General features: G+C 48.2%; 1 protein-coding gene across 1 annotated transcript in view; it reads right to left on the reverse strand.

Moving 5' to 3' along the window:
- Nucleotides 1-21480, reverse strand: part of Taf4 (TATA-box binding protein associated factor 4) — a 61864-nt gene that overhangs the window by 3628 nt on the left and 36756 nt on the right. The window contains exons 5-15 of the mRNA XM_029535761.1: nt 19125-19244; nt 18233-18355; nt 16212-16301; nt 15511-15756; nt 12773-12920; nt 9446-9560; nt 7610-7779; nt 7176-7306; nt 6179-6304; nt 5272-5328; nt 4512-4631 (exon numbers count right to left, since the gene is read on the reverse strand). Of these exons, the coding sequence (XP_029391621.1) occupies nt 4512-4631; nt 5272-5328; nt 6179-6304; nt 7176-7306; nt 7610-7779; nt 9446-9560; nt 12773-12920; nt 15511-15756; nt 16212-16301; nt 18233-18355; nt 19125-19244 (1446 nt within the window). The remainder of the gene's footprint in view (nt 1-4511; nt 4632-5271; nt 5329-6178; nt 6305-7175; nt 7307-7609; nt 7780-9445; nt 9561-12772; nt 12921-15510; nt 15757-16211; nt 16302-18232; nt 18356-19124; nt 19245-21480) is intronic.

The raw sequence follows: 21480 nt of genomic DNA on the forward strand, positions 1-21480 counted from the left end.
AAAAAAAAAAAAAAAAAGTGAGTCTATTTCTTGTCTTTCTAGCTGCATCTATTAAGGCCAGCCTGTTATACACAGGGCCTGTGTAGCTAGTGCTATGTCCTAAGGGAAGCACTGGGCTTTACTCCTCCCCAAGGTCACAGGGTTACAATGTTACAATCTGTCTCTTTTCTCTACCAAGGAGTCCCACTCCAGGAATAGGCTAGAGCGCTGCACCTCAGAGTGAGTGTTCCTGGGAAAACCTCTAAGACCATGAATCTGCACCAATGTCTCATAGTCAGCCATTAGGTCAGAGTAGCATTGGAAAAGCAGCCAACATAGGACCAAACCTATCAATGGCTACCATCCTTATAGATAGCATTTTTGCCTTCACTTCTGTGAAGTGCCCCACATGAGCCATGCTCACTGCAAAACATTTGAAGAACACTAATAGACACTTAGAACTCTGCTAAGAAATGGTATCAATTCTAAAAGGCTCAGCACCAGGACAACCTGGCCACCTCTCCAGTGCAAAACTCTAATGAAACCCCTGGGAGAAAATGTCCCCATGCAAAGCCAGGGGTGTTAGAAGAGAGGATGCCACCCCTACAGCATGACCACACTCTCAGCAAGGTTGCTCACAACAGGTGGAGATGGAAGGAACCTAGGACATATACCCAGGTGGTCCAAAGACAGGCAGTGAGAAAGGAGCCTCACAGGCTGCAATGGGTCCTCAGACAGGAGAACAAGGAGGAATGAGGGAGAAGAAATGAGGGGGGTTCAGGGTCTACAAAACAAGCGTCCATAGAGTCAGCAGAGGTCCTGAGCAATCGCAGCAGGATGTGGTACAAGAGTTCTCAGTACTGCCAGGAGAGGGTGCCATCACCCCACGAGAAACACAACACCTAGGTGCCACATTTGGAGGTAGAGCACACCCACAGACAAGTTCCTAGTCAAGCAGAGGTAACAAAGGGCAGGCTGTGCCTATGAGCAACAGGCCCTGGATGTTCAGAGCAATGAACGCTACACTCATTCAGGGTTGGCCACAGCAAGAAGCACTGCCCTTACAGAGAGGAAAGACAGAAGAGGCCGGTGAGGACACACAAAAGGAATGATAAGCAAGTCCAGGAAGAGAAGGAAAATCAGAAAAGAGAAGGAAAAAAGAGTGATGAAGGTCAGAAAGGCGGTCATGCAAAAAGCTCTGAATTTTGTAAACTATGCAAACCAAGGCTTGCAACACAGCGAGGGCCCAGGGCACCACAGCAGTGACAACAGCTCCCAGTGATTAACTTACCAAGGCAAGAGAAAGCATGGCACCTTGCCTTTAACCAACCTGCAGGTCAGGACAATGTGATCAGCCACCACTGGATGGCAGCAGCAAGAAGCACGGCTGAGTTGCTGGAGGCTGGCTTCATCTTCCCCCAAACCGCTAAGACACAGGTTCAATTAGCCTAGAGCTGAAAAGGAACATCTCCAGGAGGCCAACCTCACAGGTCTCAGGGGAGAAGCAGGCAGAAGGTGTGAAGAGAAGACACCGTTACATTAGTGAGACCAGGGACATTTACAAACTGTGTCAGGATGAAAGGAACCACAAGAACACAGACAAAGCCTTCCTTAAGCACAACAGCCTTTACAAAGAAGCCAGGAGTGGCTGTGAGCATAGGTTACCCCAGCACTTGGGAGGTGAAAGACTGAGTTTAAGGCCAGCCATGCAATCAAAAACCTGTAAAGAAACAGGGAACACTGGTGCACACCTTTAATCCCAGCTCTCAAGAGGCAGAGACAGGTAGATGCATCTCTAAGTTCAAGGCCAGCCTGGTCTGCATGATGACTCCCAGGACAGCCAGGGCTACACAGAGAAAACCTGTCTCAAAAACCAAAACAAGGAAAACAAAAATAAAAATGAATACAGGGCGGGTCATGGTGGCACAAACTGGTAATCCCCAAACTTGATAAGGAGGGGTTCAGTGAATTTAAGGTAATGCTTAGTCAGAACGCAAGTTCAAGTCCAGTCTGGGCTGCAGGAGCTGCTGTCTCAAAACAAACAACGTTACAAGTACAGGTAAAGAAACCGAAGATGCTAAAGAGACATGAATGTGTATGCACACGTGTGTGTGCACTGTCTGTACACATGCGCATGCTAGGCCACAAATTAATGGCTACCTTATTTGTGTAGTGAGAATTTTGTCTCTTTGAAAAAGACAGAAATATTATAGGAATGTTTTCATTTTAATTCCAGTGGTGGGGCTGCTTCAAACTGACCACAAAAGCTATGATTTGCCTCATGCTCTAGTAAGGGCATGATTTTGCCAGTTATAGATGGTTTCTACAGTTGTGGGACATTTAGAATTCTGGGAACTTTTCAGAGGGTATATAATGTCAGGGCCCCAAGAGTTGGTGGTTGGTGATGGATTAGTGGTTGCTGTTGATTGCTGTTGGTCAGTTTGTTAAGTAGTGTGTAAAGAACAAGAAATTAGATATACTGATGAAGATCAAACTTGCCCTAAGGAACTTACGCCCTGATCAGCAGGAAGTAGTTTAACGATAATGTTACCCCTTTCCCCCTCTATCCTTCTGTCTCTGAACACTGCACAGGGAATCACTGCTGGCACTAGGGCTGGAGATGGGTCAACAGTCCTTGGCAGGGACAGTACTGCCCTGCTGAAGTCACTACTCTGAGCTGACCCAGTCTGCCTGCACACCTCCACAGCAGGACAGGACTGACCAAGCAAAGCAGACAGCAGATTCTATGGGGATAAAAGCAAAATAGACTAAGAGGCTGGTGGCAACACGAGAGTTCAACTCAGATTTTATCCAAGCCTCCCCAGGATAAAGGGTCATTCTCCATTAAGACGCATGTAAAAATAGCCAAAGCCACACACAGACAGGGGTGCTGTGTTGTACTGGACTGGAAAAAAAATGCCCCGTATCTGCACAGAACTGTAATAACAGAATAAACAGCAAATGGGCCCACTTGAATGGACTGAAGTGGCTGCTAAAACAAGAGTCCAGCCCACATTCTTCATAGAAAAGCCACCCAGGAGCCTCATCACATCGGATCCAAGGTGCCCAGCATTCAGGTGACAGGCACCAGACAAGCACTAGATGGGAAAAGCAGTCCATGACAGAGGGAGAGCAGTGAGGGGAAACTGAGGCTGGAAGCTTCAATACATATGTCCAACGACACAGGAGAGATCCAGCCATCATAAAGTGGCAGGCAGGGAAGTCTGCCACTCACTAGATGGATGCTTGCAAAAAGTCTGTACAACAATAGCCTATAGTTCAATAACATAGCTATAGACCAATGGTTCTATAACATTCCTAATGCCTCCACCCTTTAACGCAGTTCCTCATGTTGTGGAGACCCCTAGCCATAAATTATTTCACTGCTATTTCATAAACTGTACCTTTGCTACTGTTATGAATCATAATGTAAACATCTGATATGCAGGATGTCTGATATGCGACCCCCACGGGGGTCTCACTCGACCACAGGTGGAAACCCACTGCTCTGGATTCTCAACTGAAATCCGTTTGTAAATGGGAACTGCACTGGAGCTCAACAGCCAACAGGAGCTGGCACGACTCCACTCTGGCCAAGGAGCATGAGGAAAACAGTGATGCAAATGAACATGGGCCACACCACAGTCCAGTGCGTGTGTGACTGGAAACCACAGCACAGTCTAGTGCCTGTGACTATGTGCCATTCCACAGTCTAGTGCCTGTGTAACAGAGACCAAGAGGAAGAGAGATGGGAACAGAACACACCCAAAGAAAAGAAGGACCCATGTGTTACAAATGTACTCTAAGGCACAGACCCACATGTGAGTCTAAACAGCTCAGCAAATGGAAGAATCAGGCTGACCACCCAGAGACTGAACCCAAGACACAGAAAACCTCATAAGGAAAGGCCGGAAGTGTCAGCAGTCAGACCAGATGTACTACACACAGAGGCAAGGACAGGAAAAGTGACAGCATGCACTAGCACCCTAGAAACCCAGTGCAGAGAGTGCACAGGCAAGAATAAGCACGCCCAGTGCAGGCACACAGACGCCAGCCCCGCCAGCCTCCAAGCCGAGGGACCATGATGCACAGAACAGACCCAGCATCCTTAGCAGCAACAGTGAAGACAGCTGAGCAGTAGACACACAGGCCTGCAGCGCTCTTCTAAATGCGAATGACAACTAACGGGTTAAAGCAAAAGTAACCACTAGGGCAGCATATATGACACTCAGACTTTGGACCACGGAACAGGCGGCCACTTCTCTGGGTCACACATCCTGCAGGCTGCCTCACACTGTCTCCACTAGAGCTGATCCTGAATTCCACCCCATGCTTTTTCAAGTCAGGCTAAACCCCAGCAGAGCCGACCATGTGAGTATGTGTTTTTGCTCATTATATGCACAAAAAGGTGACTTGAAAATCAAGTGTCCAATGCAAGACCACACCTCTACGGAAGCCCAGGAGCTCCCCTGGCTACTCAAGGAAGGCGCTCTCCCACCCCCTCCAGACCTCAGCCTCATGTTCTGCTGTACCTCTGCTCCTGATCCTGGCCCAGTGCAGTCCACTTTCCTCTTTTTCCTGGGCCCGATCGCTGCCAGTGCAGTGAGGTTGGCATCTCGTTGTCGCATCTGTGCCAGCTCCTGCTGCTGCATCTTCATGTTGGGAAGGAAACAGAACTATCATTGCTTTGAGAGTTCTTACTGCAAATGTAGCAAGCAACAGCTACCAAGAACTTTCTCAAGTTTCCTAAATTACAACTTCTTATTTTAATAAGATTTTTTTTTAATTTTATTTATATGAGTATACTGTAGCTGTCTTCAGACACACCAGAAGACAGCACCAGATCCCATGACAGATGGTTGTGAGCCACCATGTTGTTGCTGGGAATTGAACTCAGGACCTCTAGAAGAGCAGTCAGTGCTCTTAACCACTGACTGAGTCATCTCTCCAGCCCAAGTTACAACTTCTTGAAAGTTGAGGCTCTTAAAACTAAGGACGTGTCTGTAACCAAAAATAATTACAAAACTTTTAAAACAGAAGCTTACCTTAAAATGCTCAAAAGATTAGAAGAAGGGATTTAGGGAGCCTAACCTCACAGAAAAGTGACAGGTCCTCTCCAACCAAATGCAGACAGAACAGAAAGAGCCTGTGCTGACTGGTCACCCGAGAGCATGAATGAGCAATGGATGTGCACATTCAGAAACTCCGAGTTTCTTAACCACCCTCTCTTTGCGGGCACCGAGCATGAACATGAGCTGCGAGGCCAGTGAGGAGTCCAGAGAAGAAGCTCACCTCTTTTGCTTTCTGCTTCAACCTTAATTGCTCTGGGTCTTCTTGTCTGGATCGAGACTGTTTTTGAAAGAAGGAGAGAGGGAAGAGTCATGCCTTCCTTCCATGCGCATCACTGACCCGCAGCGCCATGTCCAATCTACAGACACATGTTCAATCTACAGCAGCACCTAGCCAGGAGACAGTGCCTGCTAATTCTATAAAGCTTTCTATCCAAATGACAAAAAAAAAAAAAAAATCTTCGCTGCCACCCAGATGCAGTAAGAGTCTTAGGCATATGGCTACCAGTTTTGTTATATGCCTCTGACTCAGTGTAGACTGAGAAAGAAAGCCTGGACAGAGCTTCCAGACATACTGGGCTCAGCAGCTGAGGCTGGCATTCAACTCCTCCTACTGCACAAAAATCTTGACACTGGGATTAACATCTCTAGATGACTTTGATCATACACAAAGTTCCCACACTCAGCCCTGAGTGCACTGACTGAAGGGCAATGTGAACCACAGGGAAGGGAAGAAGTCAGAATCTTAAAGAAGCCCACACCACCAGCATAGTGTTACACTCCTTAACCCCAGCACTCAGAAAGCAGAGGCAGGAAGATCTCTGTAAGTTCAAGGCCAGCCTGGTCTACACAGCGAGTTCCAGGACAGCCAAAGCTACATAATAAGTAAGACCTTAATTCAAAAATAAAACAAAACTTTTAAAAATTAATTAACCAACAACACGAGAGAGCCACATCTCTTATATCAAATCTCCAACTGCAGTGCATCCTCCGGCAGCTGAAGTACCCCACCTACCAGCTCCACTCACAACACCTTCCTCCAGAGTATGAGCACAACAAGCCAGTGTGCCCGGGAAGTGGCTGGGACAGGCACTCTGCAAGCTGAGCCTGAGCTGGAGACATTAACTTGCCTTTGCTGCCCGCATTAAGATCTCCCTCTCCTGCTCATCTTTCCTCTGCTTTTCAATCTGATCCAGTTGTTCAAAGAATTTGAGCTGAGCCCGGACATCACTCGCTTGCTCATATCTGTCGTCGTCCTACAAAACAAAACAAAACAAAAAAGTCAGTAAAATCACTGTCTACCACAGATTTGGAACTTCAACAAACATGAGCGTGCCTCACACAGCTGGACAGTGTGCACACAGTTCCATGGTGGTAGCAGCTGTTCACACCTCACCACTCCAGTTATGACCTCACAAGGACAGCGAGTCTCATCCAGTTACAAGGAATCCCATCTGATACACTTTGGCATTTTTAAGAGATATTTAAGTCTTTCTGTGTAGAAGTGTTTGTTTTTGTTTTTGAGACAGGGCTTCTCTGTGTAGCCCTGGCTGTCCTGGGACTCGATTTATAGATGACAAGGCTGTGCTTGAACTCAAAGAGATCCATTTCCCTCTGCCTCCCTAGTACTAGGAATAAAGATGTGCACTACCAATTCCAACCTGAGAAGTGTTTTTAAAGCTGGCAGTGCACAGTGAGCTGCTCTCAAGGATCAGATACAGACTCCTTCATCTGCGCAACTGCTCACGACACATTCTGGTCGAAAACCTCTCTCTCTCTCTCTCTCTCTCTCTCTCTCTCTCTCTCTCTCTCACACACACACACACACACACACACACACACACACACACAGCAGAGAGCCTGTAGTTGCAGCTCATGGCTCAAGATGGGCCAGGCTACAGGAACTGGGCACTTTAGATGGAATAAGAATACAAGACTCCCTCCATAGTCTCTTAAGCTCACAGCCTCATCTTCCAAGGGATAACTGCAGAGTACTTCCCCAGCCCAGATGTAAGAGCACATGTGTGGCTAAGAGTGAGCACAGGAACAACCAGGGCAAGGCTTCCAGAGAGCCCAGGTCAGGAGGTGAGAACATGGACATTCTCCCCAGGAAAACAGCCTCATTACCTTATAAGAGAAGTTTTTCTGCTGAGCCGTTTCAGATATTTTTTCTACAAGATTCTGCAGCCTTTGCTGTGTGGCATGAGACACGTAACTCACTACATCTGGATGCAGTTCCGTGATGCCGTGCTTTTTACCTGCAGGCCATGCAGAAAAAAAGCACTTTATGGTACTTACCCAGCTTTTCTTTATCACGGCACTGGCTTCTCTCACCCACTAGTTACTGCTCTGCACAATCAAAGGCAATCTAAGCAGGAAGCAGATGGCCACTGCCCACCTTCTACTACCTGCCAACCAACAGTGGAGCCTCTAAGGGGTGAGCCCAAGACAAGGCAGTGGAGCTACTGCAGAAGGGTAGACTGAGTCTTGCCAGGGTCACGGAGCACATCGGACAGAGATCTGGACACGGCACCCCGTGACATCATCTGGTTCAGACGCACCTATCTCCAGCATCCTCCTCTGCAAAGGCGCGGGGAGGAGGAAGGTGTCGTCCTTACAGGACCGGGTCAGCGTCCCCACCAACTCAGAGTTTGTGGCTAATATCCTTGCACTTTCTTCAGACAGGTTCACTCCAGCCATTGACGCAACATCATTGATGTCATCATCGTCCCTGCAAAAGGAGAGGAACATTCTTGTGGTGTGAAGAAATCATAACTAAGGTGGTTCTCATTCAGTGGCAGCTTGCAAGGGAAAGGGAATAGCAGAGGGACACTGAGATGGACCGACACACATGAGGTTCCTACACGGGCCCTGTCCTTTTGTCTGACACTGTCTTGCTGCCTTGTTTAAAAATTAGTGTTCAGAGGAAGAACTGTGTGGGGTCACAGGTAAACTGAGTCCACAGAGAGCTCTGTGCCCACAGTCCACAGTACGTCCCAAGAAAACACACCACAAGAAAATAAAACCCAGAACACCATTTGTTAATTTGAAGACTCCATGTTACCTGATAACTTCTCAAGGAAAGAAAAAAAAATTTCTTCCCTCAGTCACAGCTTTCAGAGGAGGTAGAGGAAGAGCAAGCACAAAACTCACTCAGAGCCACCACAGAGCTCTACCAACCAGTCCCAGACAGATGTCTGTTTATGAAAATGGCCCAACATAAGAACCCATCCACATATGGCCACCGTCCCAAAACCAACCTCTTCACTGGGGAGGTCTACATCTAACAACAGTCCTTCCAGTTTCCCTCACTGAACACCCTTCAGCCTGTCTTTAACACGTACACCCTTGGCACACACGCATAGGATGGCAGGAGAGTCCTCCTCATAGACTGACCCTTAGAGGTCTTCACTGAACCACACTGCCCTTCCTACCCTGCTACCTGCTACTGTGTGTACTCTGAGACTGACACCTCAGTGTTGACCAGGATGTCAGAGGCATCCTGAGCCTTGAACATGCTCAACCTTCCTACTGCTTACAAGCTAGTCAGAGGCTCACTTCTACTCAGCCTTTTGGGCCTGCCCTATTTGCTGATCACCCAGATGATGATCTCAGCTTGGACTATAGGAAGGAGCCCAGCCCAACGCATGTTCCCACCTGAGCCCTGCCCTGATGTGATGAGGCAGCCACAGCTCATGCTGTCTTTGCTTGTTCCTGCTCTGACCACTCTCTCCTGAAGAGCAGCCCTGGCCTTATGCTTCTAGTAGGTAAGATATGAGTGCGGGGAATGGGTGTACCTAGGCTCTTCCAACAGACCAAATAGGAGCCCTACCCTCCACTGCAGTTCCTAAGCATGCCTATATACACACCTAGCCTCTCTCCTGATCCACTCAGGTGACCTGTCCTGCTCTGCCTGGTTGCTCTTTACCCTATAGAGCCAATATAGCTCCTAACTCTATCTAGTCCCACTTAATAGCTTTGGAGATGAAGAATCTCCCTGAAATTCAAACAACCACTATTGCTCAGTCACAGTCAAGGTCAGTTTGGCCTCTGGTGCACACACAAGAATCGCAAGAAATAGCCATGTCCAGGAAGGCTGTTCTGTTCATCAAGAGTCACAGTGAGCAGAGTGTCAAGGGCCATCTTTATTATAAATGGTGGTCACCTCGGTGAGCTCTGTTGGCACCAAGTCAGCTGACCTGCTCTTCATCCCTGCAGAGGGTATGAAGCAAGCCCATACTTGGCATCCACGCCAGGAGCTCACACTGACAGATGTGTGGTCAGACCCAAGCAGAACCAGTGCCAAGAGCCAGTAGGGAAGACCCAGTAGGGAAGTCGACAGACAACCTGAGCCCCTCCCATGCTCTCCCTAAAGGCTTCAGGGCTTCCGTCCTTACCGAAAGGAGCCTCCCCCCGGCTCCTTGAGCTTGTTTTTCTGTGCAGCAGCTGCTTGTGCAGATACAGTAGAAAGGGCTTTGGTTCCAGGTAACACGGTGGGTTTCACCACAGGGACTGCAAAGTCAAAGACACAGTGGACACCAGAGGCTGTTACTAGAGGACTGACTCTGCTGGCTTCACAAGCCCAGGGAGAAACTGCCATCTCTTCACTCATCACAGTGACACTCTCAAAACTCTGAGCTCCACAGTGCACACGTATTTAAGTTACAAGGCTGGGCTGCTCAGTGGTTAAGTGCTTGCACTGCTCTTTAGAGGACCCACACTCGGCTCCCAGCACCCAGTTCACAACACCTGCAACTACAGCTACAGCTCCAAGGATCCAATGCCATCTTCTGAACTCTGTGGGCACCTGTATACACACACACACACACACACACACACACACACACACCCCTTGGTCAGAATGCTGAGAATAAGAGATTGTAGCATGCTCAGCCCTAAATGGGACACCTTTACCACCACTTCTCCCCTCAAGGCTCAGTGATCGTCCCTGAAGGAGGAGTCGTAAAGACACTAAGAGCCAAGAGACCATGGAAGACCGCTAGGAAACTGTTTTCTAGATATGAATGGCCCTTGCACATATAAACTCAAAGCAGCTATGACTGCAAATTCAACATCTGCTAAGATCAAGCCCATTAAAATCCCAGCATAGGAGAGGAAGGGAGAAATGGCTCAGTGATTAAGAGCACTTCCTCCTCCAGAGGACCTAGGTTCAATTCCTAGCAACCACATAATGGCTGACATCACTTTCAGGGGATCCAACACCCTCTTCTGGCCTTCGGGGACACAAGGCACGCACACGGTATACAGACATACACGCAGGCAAAACACCCCCACACAGGAAACAAAGTTGTTGAGGTGTTTTGTTTGTACTGTTTTTAATTCTAGCATGGATAGGAAGGGGCTCCTAGCTGTTTCTCCAAGGATGCAGCCCTAGATAGGCTGCTCATGCTCCGGTGGATAGCCCTGTACCCATTCACGTAACCTGCAGAACCAACAGACTTAAGAGAGTTTGTTGTTTTGTTTTGTTTTTTTAAATGCACAGAATTGGAAGGGAGATGTTGGGTCTGAAAGGAGTTGGGAGATGGGCAGGAGGGTGGATTTTATCAAAACATGCTGTATATATGTGTGAATCAATTTAAAAAGATAAAGAAAAATACATGCTGGGGGGAGGGGTATGGGAATCTTTCGGGATAGCATTTGAAATGTAAATAAAGAAAATAAAAAAAAAAAAAAAAAGAAAAATACATGCTTACACATGAGGAAAAAAGAAAAACATCTACAGAGTGAGTTCCAGGACAGCCAGGGCTATACAGAGAAACCCTGTCTCAGAAAAAAANAAAAAAAANAAAAANAAAANAAAAAAAAAAAAAAAAAAACCAGAAAAATAGTCTTAGAAAAACTACAGTGCAAATCCAAGATAGTGCCACTGACTATGTCAGACCCCATCCCTGTGCCCTATCTGAATCCCTTCCTCACCTGCAGACTCTAAAGAAGCATTCTCATGTGTCTTTACAACAGATATGTGATATGTGTGTGTTTTAAATATATATACATGTGTATTTTATATGTATATGTCCTGTATATGTGTGTGCCATATATATGTATGTCATAGATAGATAGTGTGTGTGTTATGTGTACATATGTATGTATGCCATATATATTGTGTGTCATATATATATACATGTGTTTTATATATATGCATATGTCATATATGTGTATGTGCCGTATATACACGTATATGTATGTATTGTTACATATATGTGTGTTATATGTATGTCATGTGTGCATGTGTATGTGTGCCATATATGTGTCATATATATGTATGTTATATGTATATGTGTATGCTTGCCATATATATGTATATGTTCCATAAAAATACCTGTGCTGTACGTATCTATGTATGTGTGCCATATATATTATGTATGTATTCTATATATACACATGTCTTATATATATATATGTCCCATATATACATGTGTGTGCCAAATATATGTATATATGTGTCATTCATATATATGTATGTTGTATGTATGTATATTTGCCATGTGTATGTGTGTGCCATATATTTGTGTGTGCCATACACACACACACATAAACACACACACACACACACACAAACACACACACGTGTTATAGGTATATATATGTATGTATGTTTGCCATGTGTATGTATGTGCCACATATATACACAGGTGTACAACAAGGTTTATAGATAAACGTTTAAAATGTATGTAGCTAACACTTAAATCCTAAGTTGTTTTTTTTTTTTAAGGTTTAGTTGCATTCTTCAAGCATCTACTGGCCTGTATTTCTCCAAACTCTTTTGGGGGGTGGGGGGTCGGGTGAGACAAGGTTTCTCTGTTCCTGGAACTCGCTCTGAAGACCAGGCTGCCCTTGAGTGCTGGGATTAAAGGTGTGCACCACCACTCCCAGTTCCCTCCAACTGTTAAAGTACAAGAATGACTCCTGAGAGGGACTAAGAGTAAGCAAACATATGCTATATATTTAAAGTCTCACCTAGGAGACTGAAGCAGGAGAATTTCTAGAGCCCAGGAGTTTAGGGACAGGGTAACACAGTGAGGCTGCCTTGGGGGGGCGGGGGGGGGGAAATACGGTTATAATCTAAAGGCCTTATGTCTGGTAGAAAGAGCTGATACAGAATTACACTTCAGAAGAAACTTTATCATGGTCAGGCCTTGAAATGGGAAGAGCCTCAGAAGAGGAAGTGTCACACCACAGGCATCATGATGGGGCCTTGAAGACCTTCCCTTCAAACCCCAAGAACAAAGCAGTTTCCTGGTTTTTTATAGGCTTTTAGAGGGTGGGAACAACATTCATACCACACGATCTATACTAACTCTAGGAAAAACAAGGTGACAGGGAGAGAAGGAGGGAAGCCAGAGGAAGGGGGAGAGGGAGAGAGGAGGGCTGAAATCATGTAGACCTCTGGCACAAGGTGTGAGAGGGTCTGAGCTGCAGGGGCCTGGCTGCCTGCCTGCCTACCCACCCAGGGAGGGAGACAGGCAGCTAGAAGGTCTAGTTAGAAGTATCTAATAGATACTAACCGTGTAATGTATACAATTCAGGGAATTTAAAAACCACGTTGACAAGGGTAATGGCTTGCACAAACCTCATAAATGAAGTCACTGAGCGATGTGCGTAAATTAATTTTATCACAATGATTAAATGAAATCAAGTACCAGTCCCACAACTGGCCATTTCCGGGACTAGCCAGTCCTGGGTGGCAGCAGCCGGGGCCTCACCTGGCTGCAGCTGGTTCAGTTGGATCTGCTGTGGTGTGGTGAGCATGATCCGGTTGTGAGGCTGCCGCAATGCGACCATGGGTGTCTGCGTCAAGGTCACCTGCGGGGGCCGGATCAAGGCTCCAGGCTTCGGGGGCTGCTGGATCACCTGGGGCACAGCCAGCATAGTGCATGAGCACACACATCCTAGGGGCCACCGCACTGACCCATGAAGCCAGCTATTTGCTTCACTGGCGCTACCCCAACCTTGCCCTGCCAGAAGCTCCAGGAAGTCCAGATGTACACCTCATTCCACATCTAAAAGCCTGGCCCAACAAGTCTCCAACAAGCTCTACACACAGCTTCAAAAGATTTAGACAAAGACAGAATAGTGCCACACCAGGCCACAGTACAGCAGAGCAAGTACACCGAGCACATGACACTCAGGACCCCACACATAGCCTAGAGGGCAGCAGCGAAGCAAAGTTTACTGAGCTCAGGCCCCACAAGGAACATGGACTTCTCCCAGCCTGTCAGCAGACTGACACTGTTACCTGATGGACATACGTCGAATGACCTATTTTTATTCTAAGATCTCTTTAAGGTCAGATTATTTTTCTATTGAAGTGAAGATGGCTCTCCAAGTCCTACCCAGAACTTGGTTCTCTGTCCCAACACAGCCTGTCCACCTCGGAACCATGCTTAGCCGAAGGGTGGTTGGTCCATACTTCAGGGCCTGCTCAGCTCTGCTGTCCTGCATACTGCCTTGGCCCACAGGAAGCTCCCTGACGGCCCGACCATAAATCTCTGGGCTAAGAGCTTCCCTGGAAGTTTATATAAAGGAGCCTTTTTGTGTGGCTGGTGGTGTAACACAGTATCACAGTGTATGCAGGATTCTGAAACCCTTCAAGGATTTGAACCCCAACTCTGCTTTAAAAAAAAAAAAATGGTGGCTGTGTTTTGTTGAGCAGCACCTGTAACAGGAGGCCTGCACCAGAACTGGTTTTGTAACAGAACATGGTGCTCACATCACACAGGATGAGCAAGCCCACAGTAACTCAGGCTAGGGTTTTACACAAAGAAGCCATTAAATGAAGATACAGAAAAGTGGCTCATTTCCATGGGTTCTGAGATTCTCTGGCCTCAGGCCCATTTGCATGAAGTTGACCTATCTGCCTCGGCTGCACACAAAGGGTGTGTGCAGAGATTGGGGGATAAGAGGGGAGATCAAGACAGCATACAGCAATGACCAGGTGGCTGAACACACCACGTTCCTGTTTGTGAAAAGAAAAGCCACTGTTCTAGTATAACTTCTGACACTGATTAAACAGCCTGACAGAATAACAGAATACCGATGGAAGAAGTTTACTTGGCTTACAATTCCTGGTCACAGTTTATCCCTGCAGGGAAGTCACAGAGGCAACAACTGAGACTAGTCACACCACATCTACAGTCAAGAGAAACAAATGTAGCCATGTTACCTGTCTGTGCCCTTCTGTGCAGCTAGCTTTCTGAGCTGCTACACAGTTCTGGGCCCAGGAAACAGTGACACCAACAATCAGGGTTAAGTCTTCCTACACAAGTCAAAAATCCAAGACATTCCCCACAGGCATACCTACACGCCACTCTGATCTAGACAACTTCTCATTAAGAACACTCTTCCCAGATGATTTTATGTAATCCCAAATTGACAGTTAAAACGAACACAATGGAAATGGTTCTACACGCAATCCAGAACTCAAAGCTACAACTGACAGAACCAGGACCAGAGGTGAGACCCTCAAAAAGAGAGCATGCTCTTCCACAGAACTGCCTTCTGGGTAAATCAGGGTGCTGACTGCTGAACAGCACAGTTCCCTCCTAAAACCATGTGAAGGCAAAGGACACAGGAACGCCTGCCCAGTGAGAAAGCCTGCTCAGGTGTGGTCCTTCAGCCCACTCTCAACTCTTCTCCTCACTACCAACAGAGTAAAGACAAAAGCAAGCTCTAACAGGTCAGCCAGCACGCAGGAGTCTGGTCTCCATAACACCCACCCTGCATACAGCACTGCAACTACTCATTCTTAAGCTGTATTTACAACAATTCCAATCGTCTGTCATCCACCACCACCCAGAGCTGGGATAAACCTAAGGCCTCATAAATGCTCTGCCACACAGTACTATAGAACCCCTTTGAAGTTTGCCTTTTACACATAGTGAGGCTATGCTGTTCACGGCAGGTGTACATACACTAGGAATGCAACTCGTAGTGAAGAGCCATCCATCCTGCGTCTGGTGAAGGAATGCAAATCAGACAAAGCCAGACCTACCTGCCAGCAGCCCTCCCCTTTCCTGAGCACTACTGCCATCAGCCTGCTTATCCCGGGAAGGCAAAAGCCTGACCAACCCATCTCCTTCCCAATCCCAAAGGATGTTCAAAACTGAATGTTCAAAACATTCAGGCATCACTCAAAGTCCTGAGAGAATCGCCCTAAGAGGTCCACTAAACACTGTGTTCCTGTACAGAAAACCCCAACAACAGGTATAGGGCCTGCCAGTAAGTGAGCCAAGAAGTTCACTTCATTCTATGAAAAATACAACACAAAGTTGTGGGCCTCAACCTGCAGCTCACACTTTAATTACTCATGAGAACAACCACACGTCTTTCCAGCAGGAGCTTCCTTGCCTGCTCTTTCCAGAAAGGGGCTCCGAGCCAGGGCTGGTCAGTTTAGTGGCATGGCAGCTGGCAAGAGCACCATGCCAGGCTCGCGCCTTCATACCAGTGGTGTGGGCGGTGCCTGCTTGCCAACGCCAACCTGTGTGGGCTGCGTGAGGCTGATGACCGGGGGCTGGAGGGCGCTGGTCACCGAGGCAGCTGTCTTCCCAGCTGTACGCTGCACTGAGCTGCTCAGCACCACAGCCGTCAGTGCAGTCGTAGCCTGCGAGGCGGGCGGCTGCTGCTGCTGGCTCTGCTGAATAAAGGCCGCGGAGTCTGGGGTCAGCTGTCTCAAGGCAGGTAAGCTCCTCTGAGGACAGATAGACATGTAGGGTCAGGCACAGCTGGAACATTACTGCTTATAGTATCTAAAAATTCAAAAGTATAATCCTTCAGAAAAGCCCCGTGATTAATATCACTTTATCTAGATGTAATAACATACATCTACAGTGTCAGGCACTAATCCCCAGTCTGTCACTCAACTCCAAACATACTCATTGACCAGGACTTTCTTAATGAGAACTGGCTACAATGCACTTCAGAAACAAAATGTATCTCCAAGAGGAGCCAATGTCAGGGTCCCCAGGCTTATGCTGGATGGAAGCAAGCCCTCCCCCAGGGAGTACTGGCCCTACACAAGTGTGCTAGAGCTGTAACACATCTGTGGGAACTGCAAGAAAGCCAGTTCTGTCCCAGCCACACCAGGTGGAACCTGTGACGCCCCCCTGACTGGACCACACTGCTGCAGCACAAGCAGTCAATCACCTTCAGGAAAGGCACAAGGTAAGGCTGAGGTGAAGAGTTCAGTTCTCGATATAACCTGCTAGTGAAATCTTCTGCTTCAATTTTCCCATCCTGAAAAACAAACCATATTGACATTGCAGCGACCTCACATGGCAACTGCCGTGACGTATTTCCACACAACTTCATGGCACAAACCATAAACCCTAGCATCACATGGGTCCAGCCCTTCTGACAGCAAGTGTGTCAGTATGCCACTGCCCAATGTATCAGATGCAGATCCCTGGGTGCACAAATCTTGTGCCCCTTGGACCCTGAGCAGCAGCTGGTGAGCATGTCTCTAGCTGGCTAGTTACTGGTCTGCGTTAATACCCTCCCACAGGCTTCTCAGTCAAGTGTTTTCACTTGGGTCCCACCAGGCACCCACAGTGCCAGGCATTTTGCTAGGAAACAAATGCATGTTACAGAGTGGCAAGGCAACTCTAGCCCAGTCAGGGAACAGGGAGCCTGTTGGGAGAGACTAGCAACCATAGGTAGGCCTACCCAGCACCAAAGGGAAAGCATCAGAGTCTACAAGTGAGGCATACAGTTGTCTCAGACACCTGAAGACTCGTGTAAAGACTGAGGAAGCCTGTAAGATGGGTGAGCACTAGACACCTGAAGTGGGGCAGAGGCCTAGTCACGCAGCCATGAAGAGGGGCACCCCACACTACTACAGCATCTGTCCAGGGTTTGCAAAACCTAGATAAGGCAACAGCAGGCAGAGCAATGGTAGACTGCTGGGAGCAGGGTTACGGCAGCAGTCTTCTAAGAGTAACACAAAGCTGGATTTCAAACTGGCAGGGGAGAAGGGAGGCCATCAGCACCAGCAGAGCACAGAGCATCAGCAGCTGGCCTGGCTTGGCCTGGGTGAGGAACACACCCTCATTGGGCTTGAGGAGGGTACAAGTGGCCACGGGAAGGCACACAGGATGGCGATATTTCTGATCCTGGGAATGGCATGCGCTGCAGGCAGCCAAGCCCCAGTCTGACTGACGCAAAGGCCAAAAGGGGCAGCCTGTGGAGTCAAAGGCCACAAAGAGTTCACATAAGAATGAGCCCAGAGCCCTGATGAAAGGTGGACGTAGCTAAGGAGTGAACAGGACCAGCAGGTGGGGAAGACAGCCCTAGACAGGGATGGGGCTTGCTGGCAGCAGTGTGGTTGGTGCATGACACCTCTGCCTGGCCTGAAAACCCCTCAGAGGGGAAAAGGACCAGGAGAGCAGGACGGAACCAGACAAAAACCAGAAAGCAACACTTTCAAAATCCCTGTGCTTCCTGATCAAAGAAACAAAGAAAGAAAACAGAGTAAGGAAGTAGATTCCTCTGTTAGAGGAACAGAGTTAACTGCAACACAAGGCAAGGAAGGAAGTAGATGCTTTAGGTTAGAGGGACCGAGTTAACTGCAACATAAGGTAAGGAGCCCAGTTCAATCCCTGACCCCAGCGAGCTGCCAAAATAAAATATCCATGACACCGGAGCACCAACCAATGGCAGAGGTCAGTTCTGCACACCAGTAACACAGGCACCTTTTAGAGACCAGCATCGCATGTTCAGGGGGTGAGAAGAGGAGTGGGGCCATAGGCAGATGCAGAGACCCCTTATCTACAAACTGGAGTTTAAGGACCCTTCCTGTTTCCTTCAGTTTTAAAAGGGGAAGGGCTGCCACCTGAAGCAACACTGGTTGTCAGACATATGTTCTGTGACTCTCAAGCATAGGCAGGTCCTTCTATAAGGAGCCCTCTAACCCTTCCTTCCTAGTGCTGGCACATCCCCTCAGGTGACCCATCTAAGTGCAGTAGGAACACTGGGGTCTCAGCCAAGTCCCCAGAAAAGTCATGCCAAGCAATCCACACATCCTGGCAACAGTGCACCCCCCNCCCCCCCACCCCACCCCCCAGATCCTTCCACAGGCTCTCACCTGCACACCCAGGTCGCCCTACAGGCTGAACATGGGCTGCAGGTCACACAGCATGACGAGGCTGAGTTTCATGTGAGTTTCTTACCAGTAAGCTTTGTACTAAGTCTTTCACATTAGCCGCTGTCTCTGTAGACTGTTTACCAGAGGAAGCCAGTTTTATTAATGTAGATAGAAAACTTTTGCACTTTTTCACATTTTCCATAGTTTCCTGTATTAAAATAAAAAAGGTATAAGTTACAGGAGATTTCCCCACAGGACCTCACTGCAATGAAATGTGTACAGGTCTGAAAAATGTAAACTCAGCATCTCAACTTCCTTCAAAACCACACTATTTCTTGCACGAGCCATAATCTTCTCTGAAGGGCAATTAGCCACTCTGAAGGCCACCAAGTCTGTGTCTTTTAACTAGCCCTTTTAAGGGAAGGCTGCATCTACCAAGACACTGCCCTTACCTCGGGACAGGGGCTGCTGTCTGCCTAAATGTGCACAAGCACACAAAGCCCCAGGCAGCTCCTGGAAATGGTTAAAAGTACTTGGCAAAGAATTCAAAAAGAGAAGTTGCAAAATATGGTCCCAGCTTCTCTAAAGCTCCAAGTACATAAAGGAAAAGCAGTGAAAACAGACACAGACAGACAGACAGACAGACAGACAGACAGACAGACAGACAGACAGATGCCCAGACCATAGGCGCTCAGCAGCTACATATATGTGGCTTCCACAGACATCTGTAGGGTCCTAGATCCCAAGTAGGACACTCAGGGCCCTTTTCTACCATCCCTCAGTGGCCAGCGCCTGCAGGTCACCCCATAAGGGGAAGACAGACCCAGGTTCTCACATGGGCCCCTTCAATGCACCACTGCTCTTGGTTGGCTTGTGGGTCCCAAAATATTCTCAAGCCCCTTTGTATACCAGCTCCATTTCCCCACTAATACCAATGGTCTGGCTTTGCCCATAAGAGTCTCAAAGGGAGTTCTTACCGTGGCAGCTGTAGAGGTGGTGCTGGTCCCAGGGACTGTTCGTTGAGGTGTCCCTGCCTGAACAGCTGTGGCTGTTCCAAGTGAGGCTGGCTGTGCGGAGCCACCCAGAACCAGCTGAGGCTAGAAGGTCAAAACACAGGTAAATGCATCTCAACAGCAGCATAACCCCAGGGAAGTAAAACAGCTTCTAAAAGTGTAGGGAGCAAATGGCTCAACAAGGGCCAGTAGTCACACCTCCTGCAGCCACATGAGGTGGCCAAGGGCATCCCTGGCACCTGCACCTGAGGACCACAGAGATAGGTATGCTTGTATCTACAATAAACCTGATGGGCTTGAGCCTGTCACTGTCCAGAATCTGTCACACTGACTAACGGCTACAACAGAGACCAGCACAGAGGATTGGATACACAATGAGCTCTCATCTCAGACACTACTCCTGAGAACCCTTTAATCTGTTCATAGAGCCCTGGCTAAAGAGCAGTTGTGACTTCCCAGCACATAGCATCTGCCAGAGTCCGTACAGGCCACCAAGACAAGGGAAAGGCCTCCACTCCCCACAAGTACCTGCACTAACGCACTCTGCTTTCCAAAAGTAAGGCCTGACAAGAAGCCACACACACAGAGGCACAGGTATAAGAGCTGGGTCACAGGCACTGGCCCAGCTGTGGGAAGGTACTCCTTGGCCAAACATAAAACATTTGCAAAGCAAATGGGCACTCAGATGTCAACAGGCTCAGACTCTCCAAACCACTGGCCCTTAGTCTCTTTCCTAAGATTTCTCTATTCTTGAATAATCACAATGAAATATTTACTGGTTTTTACATTAGTACCTCTCCAATTTACAAATTTAGCTGCCCACATTTCTTCACTCCAGTTTTTTAAACGCTACCCCCCCACACCTGAAAGCACGGAGCAGTGTGACATCCCACACCCACACCAAGGAGAGCTCTAGAGCAGCTTTAGGCAAGTCTTCAGCTCCCTTAGAGAAAGCCTTGGAGGACTCCAGCCACGGATGCTTATGAGAGAGCTGTACAAGTACTAAGCTACCTCCAGGCCTCTTGGCCCCCAAGTTACCCTGCAGCTGGCGACAGATTCAGGGGTGATAATTGTCTCTGTATGATAAGCATGTATTGCCCACCAAACTAAAACATGTGAAGATAATATGCAAAAACAAGCTAAGAGCTGACTCAAGAAGCCAGGGACAGCCGAACCCAGACCCTTCTCACCACCTTTCCTCCACTCCAGCTGACAGCTACGGCAAGGGACACACTCACCCTGACTAGAAACTGTCCACTAACCTCAAAGCGTGTCACCACTAAAACATGACACACAATTTACCAAACGTCACTAGCTTCTAGAGCCCCTCCTCCTCAGAGAAACAGGCGCTGGAGTCAGACACAGGCAACACTACAAGCTCCCCTCAGAAAACCACAGGTCTCCCAGACTCCAGCTTCTGAAACACACAGGCCTCTCTCCTGACTTACAGAACCGTTCTCCAAGATGTTCTTGCTCTCCACAGCTACTGAAGAAAATGGAGCAGAACTCCAAGAGTTCAGAAAAGTTCAGAAAAGCCCCCGTGTGGACTGCCCTCACTCAGGTCAGGCCCCAATGGGACAAGGTGCAGTTAATCAGGAACACTTCAGCTAAGATCATGTATGAATGAGCACAGCACCCAGTGTGGTTACAGAGCTCAAAGCCCTGCACTGTATGACTGCTCCAAACTCAACATCAGGAGCCTTTGAGGCTCTTTGCTTCCCACCTGCTCCCAAATGACTGCCCAGAGAGTGAGCTTCCCTAACCACGTTTGCCTCTCCAGCCAATGACATCTTCCCTACAAGTGTTTCCCTGATCAGATGTGTCTTCGCCAAGCGCATCTCTGCAAACATGCTATGTCCTCCCTGACCAGCCCTTTCCACCACTCTTAACATCTGCTTCACCCTCTGCAAGGAGGAGCCCCTGGCATGGAAGCTCCCCTTGGCTTTATATGCTAGAAGCTGCACAGGCTGATCAGGAGCATCAGCCTGGCCCAGGTAAGGCCAGTGTCTGCAGTAGCCCCCCCCCCCAGAGCACTGACATTAGGTAAAGCCAGTGTCTGCAGTAGCCCCCACTGCTCCCTAGAGCACTGACATTAGGTAAGGCCAGTGTCTGCAGTAGCCACCCCCCTAGAGCACTGACATTAGGTAAAGCCAGTGTCTGCAGTAGCCCCCACTGCTCCCTAGAGCACTGACATTAGGTAAAGCCAGTGTCTGCAGTAGCCCCCCCCCCTAGAGCACTGACATTAGGTAAAGCCAGTGTCTGCAGTGAACCCCCACTGCTCCCTAGAGCACTGACATTAGGTAAGGCCAGTGTCTGCAGT

The sequence above is a fragment of the Mus pahari genome, chromosome 3 (genome assembly GCF_900095145.1).
Source record: "Mus pahari chromosome 3, PAHARI_EIJ_v1.1, whole genome shotgun sequence".
Lineage (NCBI taxonomy): Eukaryota > Metazoa > Chordata > Mammalia > Rodentia > Muridae > Mus > Mus pahari.